General features: G+C 36.9%; 1 protein-coding gene across 1 annotated transcript in view; it reads left to right on the top strand.

Annotated features, from left to right (window-relative positions):
• LOC150096673 (twitchin-like) overlaps positions 1–14,025 on the top strand; it is a 2,440,784-nt gene that overhangs the window by 1,040,406 nt on the left and 1,386,353 nt on the right. Inside the window, exons 52-53 of the mRNA XM_090408679.1 lie at positions 5,147–5,449; positions 10,652–10,927. Of these exons, the coding sequence (XP_090264805.1) occupies positions 5,147–5,449; positions 10,652–10,927 (579 nt within the window). The remainder of the gene's footprint in view (positions 1–5,146; positions 5,450–10,651; positions 10,928–14,025) is intronic.

Below are 14,025 nucleotides of genomic sequence, written 5' to 3'. Positions count from 1 at the left end.
TATCGAGTGTCATGACTGGTATCTCATCAATGACGTGCAAGTCACATAGCTCACCCACAGAACAACAGTGCTGCAGTACAACCTATTTCCGCATGCACCGTGCAACATACCTTGCTTCATCTGGGGTTCAATACCCAGACATCAAACATGGGTATCTATTATGATGGCCCAGCATCGCAAACAATGCTTCACATAGGCCAAAAAACGTCGGTAATGAAGGTCATCTGGAGTAATGAGTCCCATTTCCTGCTGTACCATGCTGATTGCCAGGTTTGCATTTTGGCTTAAACAGCATGAAGTCCTATCCCTCAGTTGCATAGTTGGGATTCAACAAGCCAGTGTTATGGTTTGGTTAACTTTTTTCTGGTATGCTCTAGATCCATAGGTTATCATCCCACAAACACTCAATGGTGAATGCTACAGGATCTGTTAGCCGATCATCTCCATTCATGTTTGCAGGAGGTTTACCATGACCACACTGCAATGTTTCAACAGGACAGTTCACCTTGTCATCAGGTTCATATAACTACTGAATAGTTGGAAGAGCAAGACAAGTTATTTGCCACATTGCCTTGGCCCTCAAACTCCTCTGATTGTAACCCAATTGAACAAACGTGTGGGTTATGCTTGAATGGGGGTGTGAGAACTCCTGTCCTCCTCCACGCAACAAGCATGAACTGAAAGAGTTGCTGCAGCAGATATGGATAAAGTTTTGCATGGAGGACATTCCACACCTTGTGGAATCTATTCCTAGGCATCTGTGAGCTGTGATTGCACATGGATTATTAGGTATGTGCTCCTAATGCAAAGCTAATTCAATGTAGTCTCTGCATTTTATTTCACTGTATATTAAAAATGATATCAGAATTATGGAATGCTAATGATGACATTAGACTGAATGAATACTGGTTATAACAAGTACTAAGCACATAGAAAATTGATTATATAAATATCATATGGTAGTAGTAGGTAGTAAAAAAAAAAAACATAAGAGAGAGATTTTTACTTATTAGCAGGAAAGCGGAGGGAGTAAACAAATAAAGATCATCTGTAGAAGTTGAATAAAAGTGTTTGTAGCATGAATGTGAGTTTTTGTTTAGAGAAGTCGTACTAAAGTGATTCCTTGGGCTCCTTTCATGGAGTTTGCTTGAACAACAATAGTAAGCAGAATTGAGGTAATCAAACAGGAGTTACTGAGCATATTGAAAAATATCAATCTGAATACAGCAGTAGGACCAGATGGCATGTCAGCCCATGTGCTATGTGTATGTGGAAGAGAATTGACAGTACTCTTGAAATTGTTCAATCTGTGTCTCAGTTCATGTGAGGTTCCAAAGGAGTGGAAAGAGGGTAAGACAGTTCCATTACATAAAAGCAACATAAAAATATTACTATAAGACAGAAGTAGCAAATTACCAACCATTTAATATATCATGAGTGGTAGTTAGAGTATTTGAAAATGTGGTTAAATGTAAAATCTTGCAATGGATGGAGGGGAATAAAATACTCTTATGTATGTGGAATGGCATTGTAAAAGGTAGGTCCTGTCATCATAATTTACTAATGTTTTATAATGGAATGGCAGAAGAATTGATAAAGGCAATGGCTATGCCATGATACTGCTTCAGTTTGCAAGAACTGACAGAATGCTGCATAGAAAACTATTACAAAAATTGAAGCAAGTAGGAAACGATATACAACTACTAGCATGGATAGGGGGATGGCTGGTGGATAATAGACACCAGAGTGTAGTATATGGTGGAGTCGAATCGAGGAGAATGAGGGTAACTAGCAGAGTGCCTGAAGGTTCTGTACTAGGGTCACTACTCTTTAATTTGTATAATAATGATACAGAGAATGATTTAGGAGGGGGGGATATTCAGTCATGTGCTGATGATGCAAAACTGGGGAGAGCAATAACTGATAAAGATGATGTAGATATCCTGCAGGATGATTTAAGTAAATTGGTATTGTGGACAACAGATATGATTATCAGTTTAATGTTGCAAAATGTAAGGTTATCCACTTTAGGTTGAAAATATCACACTGTGTATCACATTGATGGCACTGGATTGCAGGATATTAATGAGGCTAGGAACTTGGGGATAATGTTGGATAGGTAGTTGAAGTTCAGGGGGCATATTGAAAAATTTGGCAAAATAGCTCAGAGGATTACTCGGATGTTGAAAAACATACTAACTACTAAAGACAGAGAGGCTATTGTCCCTTTTTATAAGGCTATATAAGATATGATTCACCTCATTTTGACCACTTTCACCTCATTTTGACCATACACAAATATGGTCACCTTTGTTTCTTGGAGATCAGGAGATAGTGGAGAAGATTCAGAGACGGGTGACCAAGCTGATGACAGGTCTTTGGAAATCTGCCTATGAGGATAGGTTGAAAGTTTGTAGGTTGCAAAGTTTAGTTAATAGATGGAGAAGAGTGGACATATTCAAAGCTTATAAGTTAATAAAGGGATTCTAAGGAAACAAAGGACATTTTTCAAATATATGACAAATAAAGAATCAGAGGTCATCTGCGAAAGTTGTGTAAGAGTACGGCTAGTAAGAGTGTGAGAACTAGATATTTTGCATGGAATGATTGGATGAGTGGAATAATTGCCAGAATTAGGTGTGAGTACCCTGACAGTGAATGAGATTAAGAAGAGGTATAATAGGTATTGTGTGTATAAAGGTTATTGTGGTCCTCCTGCAAGGAGTTTTCTGCCTCCATAGAGATAATAATAATAATAATAATAATTATTATTATTATTCATGCCCCCATGGAGTCAAAAGACTCATCGCAGGAGGTCCTATCTAAGAAACACAATCTATCAAGACTCATCGAGGAAGGTCCCTCCTAGGAAATACAAAGTCTATCATACCACTCCTTAAAAGCATTGACCATTCTCGCTCCTACCACTCCATCAGGCAAAGCATTCCATGGTTCAACCACCCTCCATGCAAAGAAACCACTCCTCACCCTCTTTCTCACAGTTTCCTTTCGTAACTTCCAGGGAAGGCCCCTTGTCATGACTCCCTTCCTCCTGCTGTTCAACCTAGCGAAAGAACTCCCCAGTGTCAACCCTGTAACCATCTCTCAACAGTTTAAAAGTCTCAATCATATCATCTCTCCTTCTTCTATCCACCAAACTCTGCAGTCCACACTCCCTCAGCCGATCCTCATAACTAACATTGTACAGTCCTGAAACCATCTTTGTTATCTGCCTTTTTACCCTTTCCACAGTTAATTTATCTCCTTCAAATCCTGTCGACCAGATCTGAGAACAATAGTCTAAATGTGGTCTGATCAGAGTCTTATACAACAAAATGATAACCCTTTTATCTCTGCAGGTCAGTGTCCTTCTCATTATTGCAGCAATCCTCTGTGTTATATTCACTATTTTTGCAATATGTCCCCTAAATTTCAGGTTTCTATTAATCATCAATCCCAGATCTCTTGTCTCTCCTACATCCTCCAGTTTAACTCCTCCCATAGAGTATGCAGCGTCCCGTCGATGTTTCCCAAACCTAAAAACCTTGCATTTTCCTGCATTAAACCGATACCCCCAATTCATTTGCCCATCTGTCTAGCTTATTCAAATCCTTTTGCAGGGCTACCACATCTGCACTGTTACTAATAACTCTTCCCAGCTTTGCATCATCCGCAAACAACTGAATATCCCCTTGCAATCCATGGACAATATCACTGATATAAAGGTTAAACAATATAGGTCCCAGTACTGAGCCCTGTGGAATCACACTTGTAACCTTCTGTCTCTTTGAAATTGCTCCACCATACACAACTCTGATACCTATCAGACAGCCAATACTGAATCCAGTTGACCAATCTGAAGTCCAGAAACATGTGCTACAACTTGAATATCAGCTTATCATGTGGCACCCTGTCAAATGCCATTGCCAAGTCTAGGAAAATGGCAGTAAATGCCTTTCCCTCATCTAATTCTCTTGTAATAATAATAATAATAATATAATTTAATATAATAATATAATATAATAATCTTATAATAATAATAACAACAACAACATGGTAGTTAAAATAGTGGTGTTTGATGATAAATATCACTGTCATGCTTGAAAAGGATTTGAAAACTAAATACATTAGATATCCTGAAAAGCTTTATGTTTGTAGCTAAGTGTAATAACCAAGCATTAAGCCACTAATTTATGTGATTCCAAATTATATATGATTTTCATATTATTTTGTTTATTAATGATATTACTTTCATAGAAGGTATTTAATAAACAAAGGATAGTCTATTCTACAAAAATAAATTTAGTTTAATCCTTTATCCAAGTGTAAGCAAACAAAGTTTGCACCTGAAAATATCTTCAGGACTGGGGTAAGGTAGTGCAACACCAGGCAACTCCGAGCAAAGGTGGACCAAGCTCTCTTCACTCCTTGTCTTAGTATCTCCCATAATGCAAAGCACATCTCCTTGTGGACATGTATACTGCTATGCATTAAGGGAAGGGCCACTACTCAGACCGGTTTCAACCTTTATTGAGGTCTCGTCAGTGGGAGGCAGACCCAAATGTGGAGATACTAAGGCAGAAGCAATAGGAGACGTCATATTTACCTATAGGAGTTGCCAACAGGTGTACCACCTTATTATTGAATTACTCTGAATTTAGAGAAAGATGCTGGAAGTTTATTTTTCACTTGGTTAGACTATAATAAATTTAGTTTAATCCTTTATCCAAGTGTAAGCAAACAAAGTTTGCGCCTGAAAATATCTTCAGGACTGGGGTAAGGTAGTGCAACACCTAACCCCACTTCTGGGTACCCCAGTCCAGGGTAGTGGCTCTTCCCTTAATGCATAGCAGTATACATGTCTGCAAGGAGATGTGCTCTGCATTATTTGAGATACTGAGACAAGGAGTGATGAGAGCCTGGTCCACCTTTGCTCGGAGTTGCCTGGTGGCAACTCCATGATATTTTTCAAAGCATGATATTTTTCAAAATGTAATTTCCTTAATCTGAATCCACTGTCAATAATTATATTAATTTCATTATGAAATTTTGAAAAATGTCATGCTACTTTTCTTACAATCAGTCTTATAAGCAGTAACTTTATTTTATATCTGTTAATTTTTATTTTATTTTTTTTAATCTTCAGATGAACCTGGAAAACCAGGAAAACCTACAGCAAAGGATTGGGGTAAACATTATGCTGATTTAGTATGGAAACCTCCAACTAATGATGGTGGAGCTCCAATTACCAGCTATATCATTGAGAAAAAGGATAAATTCAGTACCAAATGGCAAAAAGCTGAAGAAATTATTGGCGATAAGTGTGAAGCACGTGTTTCAGATCTTATTGAGGGCATGGATTATCAGTTTCGTGTAAAAGCCGTCAATAAAGCTGGGCCTGGAGAACCAAGTGATGCAAGTGATTTTGTAACAGCAAAGCCAAGATTTTGTAAGTAGTTTATTTGCTGATATCAGTTTGAAATAATTTTTTCTCGTCTTGAATCAAAAAAAAAAATGTTCACACACACACACTCACCCACACACATTTCGAAAAACTACTTTTAATTGATTTTGGAGGTAGAAGTGGAAGATAGTAATGATAAAACTGTTGTTTCTTATTTAATTTATTCCTTAATTGTCTACCTACGTGAATTCTTTTTGAGTGAGGAAGAATCAGCTATCAACTAATGTAAGATTGGCTGAAAGAAAAAGTAAACTGATATTCAGTTAATAACTAAATATTTAATATCTATTATATTTTAATACAATTCACTTTACTAATTACTAATTTATCTATTTAATGAAACATTGTATATACAGGATGTGTGTGTGTGTGTGTGTGTGTGTGTGTGTGTGTGTGTGTGTGTGTGTGTGTGTGTGTGTGTGTGTGTGTGTGTGTGTGTGTTATTATTACCTAACCTCCAGGGAATAAAGGACTCATCAAAGTCATATAAATCACCCAAACCAGCTGAGTTGGATAAAGGAAATGGCTACATGATGGACTATTGTGCTCATATTTGGTCACCTGGTTTTTAATGTGATGTGATAACAGTGGAGAGTTTCTGACTAAGGCAATAATTAGACTCTGGAATGCTAGCTATAGAGAGCTTGAATCAGTGTTGATTGTAGAGTTTGGTGGATAGAAGAAAAAGTGGAATAGAGACATATACAGTTAGTGAGGGGATTTTATTGGATTAATCCAGAGGTTATTATAAAAACCAGTGTACAGATAGTAGGAAGCAGTATTTCATTGTTGAATACAGGTAGTATGGCAACACAATGTGAACTCATGTTGACTTCGAGAGAGGTGTCATCGTGGATTGTCACATCGGTGGCATGTCTATACAGGCCATTGCTGTTCAACTGGAGCACCCAAAATCAATGGTTGGAGATGTTCTGGTAAAATACCCAGTGCAGTAAAATAACCAGAGCAGCTGCTGAAATGACTGACAGGGCCAGGACAGTGTTAAACCAGGTGGCACACAAAAACCGGCTACAATTGGCACAGACTATCCGTGATGAGTTTCAGAATGACAGTAACACCATGGTGAGTACTAATACAGTACAAAAAAAAACACCATTTACTAGGTTTCACAGAAGAACAGCAGAACAGAAGCCAAATATCACAACAAACAAGGTGTCTTGTCTGGCCTGGTGTAAAGAACGTGTGAACTGGACAATTGAACAATGGAAAATGGTACTCTGGAGTGATGAATCAAGGTTCACCATTTTCCAGTCTGATGATAGGGTGTGGAGGCAACCTGGTGATGCTTGTTACCACAGTGTGTTGTACCCACAGTAAGGTTTGGTGGTGGAGGAGTGATGTAGGGGTGCATTCAATTTGTTTGGGTTGGGTCCACTGGTCATTGTCTGTGGTTCCATGAAGGCAGCTCAATATATAATTTTCCCTTTCTACCTGAGGTCTCCCTATGTTTACTCATAGTCCACGTTGAGCCACATGAACGTGCTTTTCTAATGGAGGCAAAACCAAAACTTCTCTCACAGTCTTAATTTTCTAATGCTGTGTTCATGTCCACAACTCCTTTGTTCACCATTTCATGTTGCCTGAGATAAATATCTCTCAGTAACTCCAGAAGTTCAGTCTCTATCATAATTGCTTTATTCTTTTCTCCTGTTTATACAATATTAACAGAAATCTTATATAATGATTACCTTTCTTGAACTCATTAAATGAATGAGGAACGCTCTAAAATATATACAATTTACGGACAAAAAATGCTAGTTGTGGGCAGTTTATTAGCATTTCTGTGTAGTTAGTGGATTAAATAGCAGATTAACTTTGGTCTTCTTATAAGTGTCATGTAATAATAATAATAATGATGATAATATCCTTGTTATTCCTCTCAGCATTTCTAAGTTCTATAGCATCACCCTACTATATCGCTTGATCTACCTACCTGAACCATGCACTTTAAAATGAATGTGAGGTGGAATTGTCTTCTTTCTCTTGTTTACATCCTTATTTTCCATTCTCTCTATTCTCTAATTCTTTTCCTGTCAAGCAGCATGTGACAGAAGGAACTCAAAGTCAAAAAGTGCTAGATTAGATTATAGTGTCAGAGGGTGTATCAGTTAAAGACAAAACTATTCTGCCTCCAGTTGGTGATAGTGATCATGTGGGATCACTATCACCACATGATAACTTAGTCACTTGGGAAGTGACTAAGTTTATGAAGGTTCCATTCAGAAAAAGTTGCATGCTAAACTACAAAGCAGGAAATTCTGACTAAGGAGTATACTGAGTTCAGTGAAATGTATCAGTTGCTAGTTGGGAAGAATAGTAGCAGTGACTGGAAGCATTTGAAAAATACTTAAATGATGCAATATCAGAATGTATGCTGACAGTTTGAATAATAAATAGGATAGGAGTCAAATGGATGTGTAATCTTATTAAGCAAGAGATTCTTAAGAAATGGATGATGCGGAAGGAATAAATACCATGTGCATAAAAGTGATGTCCATTATGGAAAATTATAAGCAGCAGGCTAGAAGAGTCACAACTGTTGTATGCAAAGCTAAGTCTGAGTACGAAAATAAACTGGCTCTTCTTTCATATTCTATTGATACATCACAAGTAAAAGAGCGAATGAATATGAAAGAATAACTCTCCTGATGGTTTGAGGGTGACAGATGCAGAAGAGGTTGTTCAACTAATGACTGCCCATTTTACTAAACGATATCAACCTAGTATATGCAAAATTGAGTTCACTGCTACCTCTTCACTGAATTAATACATGTTGCCTGAGAAAAATATCTCTCAGTAACTCCAGAAGTTCAATCTCTATCATAATTGCTTTAGTCTTTTCTCCTGTTTATACAATGTTAACTGAAATCTTATATAATGATTACCTGGTATAGAAACTCAGGTGTATGAAGAGAAAGTATTAGAGTTGTTGAACGAACTGAATAACATTTCAGCCATAGGGACTGATGGGATATCGACATGGATGCTAAAAGAGTGTTCAGCCAACTGGCTATTCCTTTGATCAGGCTATATAATTTGAGTCTCAGAACAAGGAAGATTCTGCAGAAATGGAAAGAATGTATGGTAATTCCATTGCACGAGGGTGGTTGCAAAGACCCATGTTTCTAACTATTTATCAATCAATATCTCAGGAGTAGTGGTGAAGATTTTATTGATTGATAAATAGTTATTGATTGATAAATATTTATCAATCAATATCTCAGGAGTGGTGGTGAAGATTTTGAAAAATTGGTTATGACTCTGAGAAATGGTTTGACAGTGAATCAGCACTTTGCAATGAACAGCATGGTTTTACTAAGGGAAGGTCATGTTTTAGCAGCTTCATCACATTCTATAATAATGTTACCATTAAACTAGAAAAGGGGAATAGATACACCATAATACTTTTGGATTTTACTATAGCTTTTACAGAATACAGCATGGAAGACTGTTGTATAAATTGGAGAATATGGGTTTGGATTATATTGGTCCATTGTTATTCAATCTGTACATTGAGTTTGTGAAGGATTTGACAAGTGGCATACAAATATTTGCTAATGATTCAAAGATAGGTAGGGTAATCAGGAATACTGCTGATAAGCAGTGCTTGCAGAATGAATTTGGAATTGTGAGCATGAGAAAATGGATGTCAGTTCAATGTGAGTAAATGTAAAATGCACTCTGGCATAATTAGATATCCAATGTTGTATTATATTGGCAGGATTATGCTAGAAGAAACTTATCAGGCTAGGGATGTTGGAGTGTTAGTAAATAGCAAGTTGAAGTTCAGGGCCATGTAGCAAGATTGCAAATACAACTCAAAAGATGATTGCAATGCAGAAACGAACTTTCACATGTGCAATAAAGATATCATGCACACATAATAGGTCTTGATAAGACCTATTGTGTGTGCAGGTCTGGTCTCCTGGTTTCCATCGTGATTCTGCTTCAGTGGAGAGAGGGAGGGAGGGAGAGAGAGGGAGAGAGAAAGAGAGAGTGAGTGCAAAGAAGAGTGTTAAAAATGATATCAGGATTGTGGAATACTGATTATGAAGACAGATTGAGAATTTATAGACTGTATACACTGGCAAACAGGAGAAGGAGGAGTGATATGATTGAGACTTAGAAACACCTGAAAGGGTCACACAGGATTTCATTTGATGGAATTTTCAATTTTATGGAGGGTGAGCGAAAGAACAAGAGGGTGAGGGTTCGATTTTTCTCTCACAGGGTAGTGTGTGATTGGAGTGGACTGCCATCGGATGTTGTGTGTGCCAGCAGTGTGAATAAATCAAGAATAAGTATGATTGCTGGGGCGTGTAGTATGTGGCCTCCCTCAATGATTCCATGACTACCTGGAGATCTCCTAACCACTCTACTGGCCAAGATGTCTATAGACATCAAGTTTATCATGGATGTGAAGTGCATATTAAAATTGTAACACCATTAATATTAAATTGAAATATATGATGGATACAAAGCATATGAGGATGTGTATTTGATCCATAATGGCCATTAAGGTGGTTAATAATAATAATTTACAGTAGGTACTTCTTTTCATTTATCTTTCCTATTTATTTGTTAAAAGAATAGTATCATTGGGTTAATTGTGTTGATGATCATTGCTACAAAGAAGTGTTTTTAAAAACTTTTTACTTTTTGATTTCATTGATTGTTATTAGAACAAATATTCTAATAATAACTGCTGGAAGTGTTGCTATTCATCAAACTGAGCATCTCTTGGCCAATATGCTAAGTTTCTAGTCAATGATCATATCATTTTCCATGAAAGTATTATTCTCTTTAAAGTAATTACTTCATTGTATACCTCCAATAAAAATACACTTGGGAGTTGTCTCATTATTATCAGTATATCAAGGGAATGACCACTTATTAGAAATTTAAGTTTCATTATTTATGTACTATGTTTATTTGAATATGCCATAAAAATCCAAACTCGCTTATCACATTATCTTCAATTTTCATATGATTGTGGGAACATACAAGAAACATATTAATAAGTTCTACTCACTTAGCTATATGACACTCCATTTAATGCATACCTGAGGCACAAATTATAAATACTGTTTTACTTAATTTTTGTTTATATAACTCTTTCTCCTTTGTGTCATTGGATTTAGTATGATATATAACTTTTTTCTCTAGTGGCTCCTAAAATTGACACATTGAAGGATCTCACAGTACATGTTGGTCAGAATGTTAAGTTTGATGTCAAAGTTATTGGCGAACCACCACCTAAGAAGGAATGGTTCTTGGATAAGACACCACTTCAGAGTGCTGGACGGCTAACTATAGAATCAGAACCTTACAGAACAAAACTTATAATCCATTCTGTTGAAAGAAAAGATACTGGCATTTATAAAATTACAGCAGAAAATAATTCTGGAAAAGATGAAGCTGTTGCAAATCTTGTTGTTTTAGGTAATAAAACCTTTATATTCACATTATAGAAGTATAATTTCATTAACGAATATAAAAAAAATACTAATAATTTTAATGAAGTTTTCATTATATTTGCTTATGTAAATATTATGAAATTATCAATTTTACTTAATAATGTATTGACATTATTATTTCACATACATTTAGTAATGCTTATCAAGGAGTGCAACAACAAACATGGTTATTATTATTTTTTTCTGAATTGGACACATCTGTTCAATTAATGCGTTATCAAAAGACTTTAGATTAGACAAGCTATCACAGTAAAATGTGATATCTCTGGTGCAAATGTGACATGAATTTTCATCTCCAAAACTTCTCTTGCAGATTTTCTTCTATTCTACTGTAAGCTGTATTACCACATCAGTAAACTGTACATGCTTATTCTACTTCTACAGTAATATTCTGAGTAGAGCGATTGAGGCATTAGATATGAGGAGGGAGCGAGCAAAGGAGATGATGGTTTTTAATAGGTATGAATGACTTGACAGAGGAAAAAGAGCATGTCAGAATGGATCTCAGGAGGCTGCTTAGACAGATAAAAGAGAATAGTGTGACAGGAAGGGTAGTAAGCATGTTGCCTAGGTATGACTGTGGTCAGATGACGTGGAGAGCAAGGATTATGAATGATATGTGGCTGAAATGTATGAGGAGATGGGAGTAGTTTGTTAATGTGTGGAATGAGTTTTAAGGACGAAGTGAACTGTATGGGATCGATAGACTGCATTTGAGTAGTTATGGTGTGATCGCTTGGAGAGACTGCAGTTGGAAGGTAGAGAAGTGATTACAGAGAATGAATTAGATCAAGTGGGAAGTGATGTGGAAGAGCAGGAGAGTAAGACAGGAGTGATTGAAGAGGTGTTTATGAATGAGGAAGTGAGTGGCATGAGTATGGAAAATGAGAGAATGGGTGTGCAAGAGGAACAGGGAAATAGGGAGGGTCAGGGTGGACAGGGGTACACAGCATAAGAAAGATGGATGCTCCAAGAGGATGTGTAGACAGGAAAGGAATGGGAAGACCTGGGATCAAGAGGAAACAGTTGGAATTAAAGAGGGTTATAAAATAAATAAGCAGAAAGGGAAATTGCCCCAGTTAAGCATGGAGAGAGATTACATCGAATGAGTGGTATCAGTGAAACTAGCTGTGGATCCAGGAATGAACTGTTGTGTTTGTATGCAAATGCTAGAAGTGTAAGAAATGAAGCAGATGAAATGGTTGCACTAATTGAGTCTGTTCACCCAAAAATGTTTGGAATAAATGAGACATGGTAGATGAGGATGACATCCTGACAGGAATGGAGATGGATAGGTATAATGTGTTTTGTGAGGATAGAAGGGGTAAAAAGGGAGGAGGAGGAGGAGTATTATTGATGATAGAGAAAGAGTTATGTAAATACAAAGTAGAGTTGCAAGAGGGAAATAGTACCAGTAGTTTTGAGGCAGTATGGTGTGAGATAGAGGCGAACAGAATGAAATACTTAGTCGAATGTTATTATAGACCTGTTAATATGGATGGTAGTGACTATGAAATGTATAATCAAATTAGTCAAGCAAATAAGAAAAGGTGTTCGTTATGGGCGATTTTAATTATGGCAATATAAACTGGAATGATGAGATTGCAACTGGAAGTAAAGAAAATGAGTTTCTTAAGTTTTTGAGGGATAACTACCTCAGACAGTATGTAACAGAGGACACACGAGGATTGAAGGTCTTGGATTTGGTCATCTCATCAGAGGATGTAATTATAAATGAGGTGTCAAATCACCCAACAATTGGTGAGAGTGATTATGAGGTGAATACCTGGGTGGTTGCCAGAAGTGTGAAGACCTCTGTAAGTAAAGGATATATATGTAGAACTGCAAGGAAAATGATTATGAACAGCTCAGGAGACAGCTAGCAGGTGTAGCATGAAATGAGGAGTTAGCTGGAAAAGAAATCAGTACAGCTTGGGGGATTTTCAAAAACTATCCAGTAGATGCAATGTCTAAATGTATTCCAAGGGTGAGATTGTTAAATAAGGTTGGTGTAAAATAGATGAATAAAGAGATTAAGCATGCGATACAAAGAAAAAGAACATTATGGAGGCAGCATAAGAGAAGTGAAATTACCAATTCCATGAGGACTACAAAGACCAGGCATGATGGGTTACTTGGTTGGTGAAGGTAGCTAAAGTGAGGTATGAACAGCAGTTAGCTAATGAAGACAAAAAGAATCCTAAGGAATTCTTTTGATATGTAGCCAGCAAAAGAAAGAATGATTATGGAAGAATAACATGGATTGGAAAAAAATGGTATGAAGACAGCTGTTATGGAAGGTGTGGTGGAGATACTTAATGAGCAGTTCATAAAGGTCTTTCAATCTTGTGAATGTGACTTCATGGAGAGATTGAGAGCAGTTGAGAAAACTAGATGTAAATAAGGCTATAGGAATTGATAATATATCACCACATATTCTGATACCAAGGAGTTGAAGCCAGCCTTGACATATTTTTTAATACGAGTCTTGCACTGGGTCAAGTTCTTAGGGAGTGGAAGGAGGGCAAGATTGTGCCATTTCATAAAGGAGATGATAGAACTCAAGCATCAAACTATAGGCCTATCTGTGTGTCGGGTGTTGTGGTTAAGTTGTTGGAGAAGCTTGTGAGAGCTAGAATCCAGAATTGGGTTGACAACAATGATATTATCTTTGATGGACAGCATAGATTTCCTAAAGGGAGGTCATGTTTTAGTAATCTACTTACTTATTACAATAAGGTGACAGCTTCCTTGGACACAGGAGAAGGATACACAGTAATATACTTAGATTTCACAAAGGTTTTTGATAGATTACTGCATGATAAGTTGATAGTCAAGCTAGAGTGGATGGGGGTTGGATATTAGATTGGTACATTGGATTGGAGACTGGCAATCTGAAAGGTATCAAGTTGCATATGGGGGAGCGATATCCAGGAAAAGAAATGTTACTAGTGGCGTGCCACAGGGGTCTGTTTTACAGCCATTGCTTTTTAACTTGTATATTAATGATATTGATGAAGATTTGGATTGGGATATTCAGTTGTTTGAAGATGATGCAAAGTT

This window comes from Typopeltis vanoorti, chromosome 18, assembly GCF_054136105.1.
Source record: "Typopeltis vanoorti isolate ZY-2024b chromosome 18, IOZ_Tvanoo_1.0, whole genome shotgun sequence".
NCBI classification, from domain to species: Eukaryota; Metazoa; Arthropoda; class Arachnida; order Uropygi; family Thelyphonidae; genus Typopeltis; species Typopeltis vanoorti.
The sequence above is the reverse complement of the archived record's forward strand: the minus strand, read 5'-3'. Positions and strand labels throughout refer to the sequence as shown.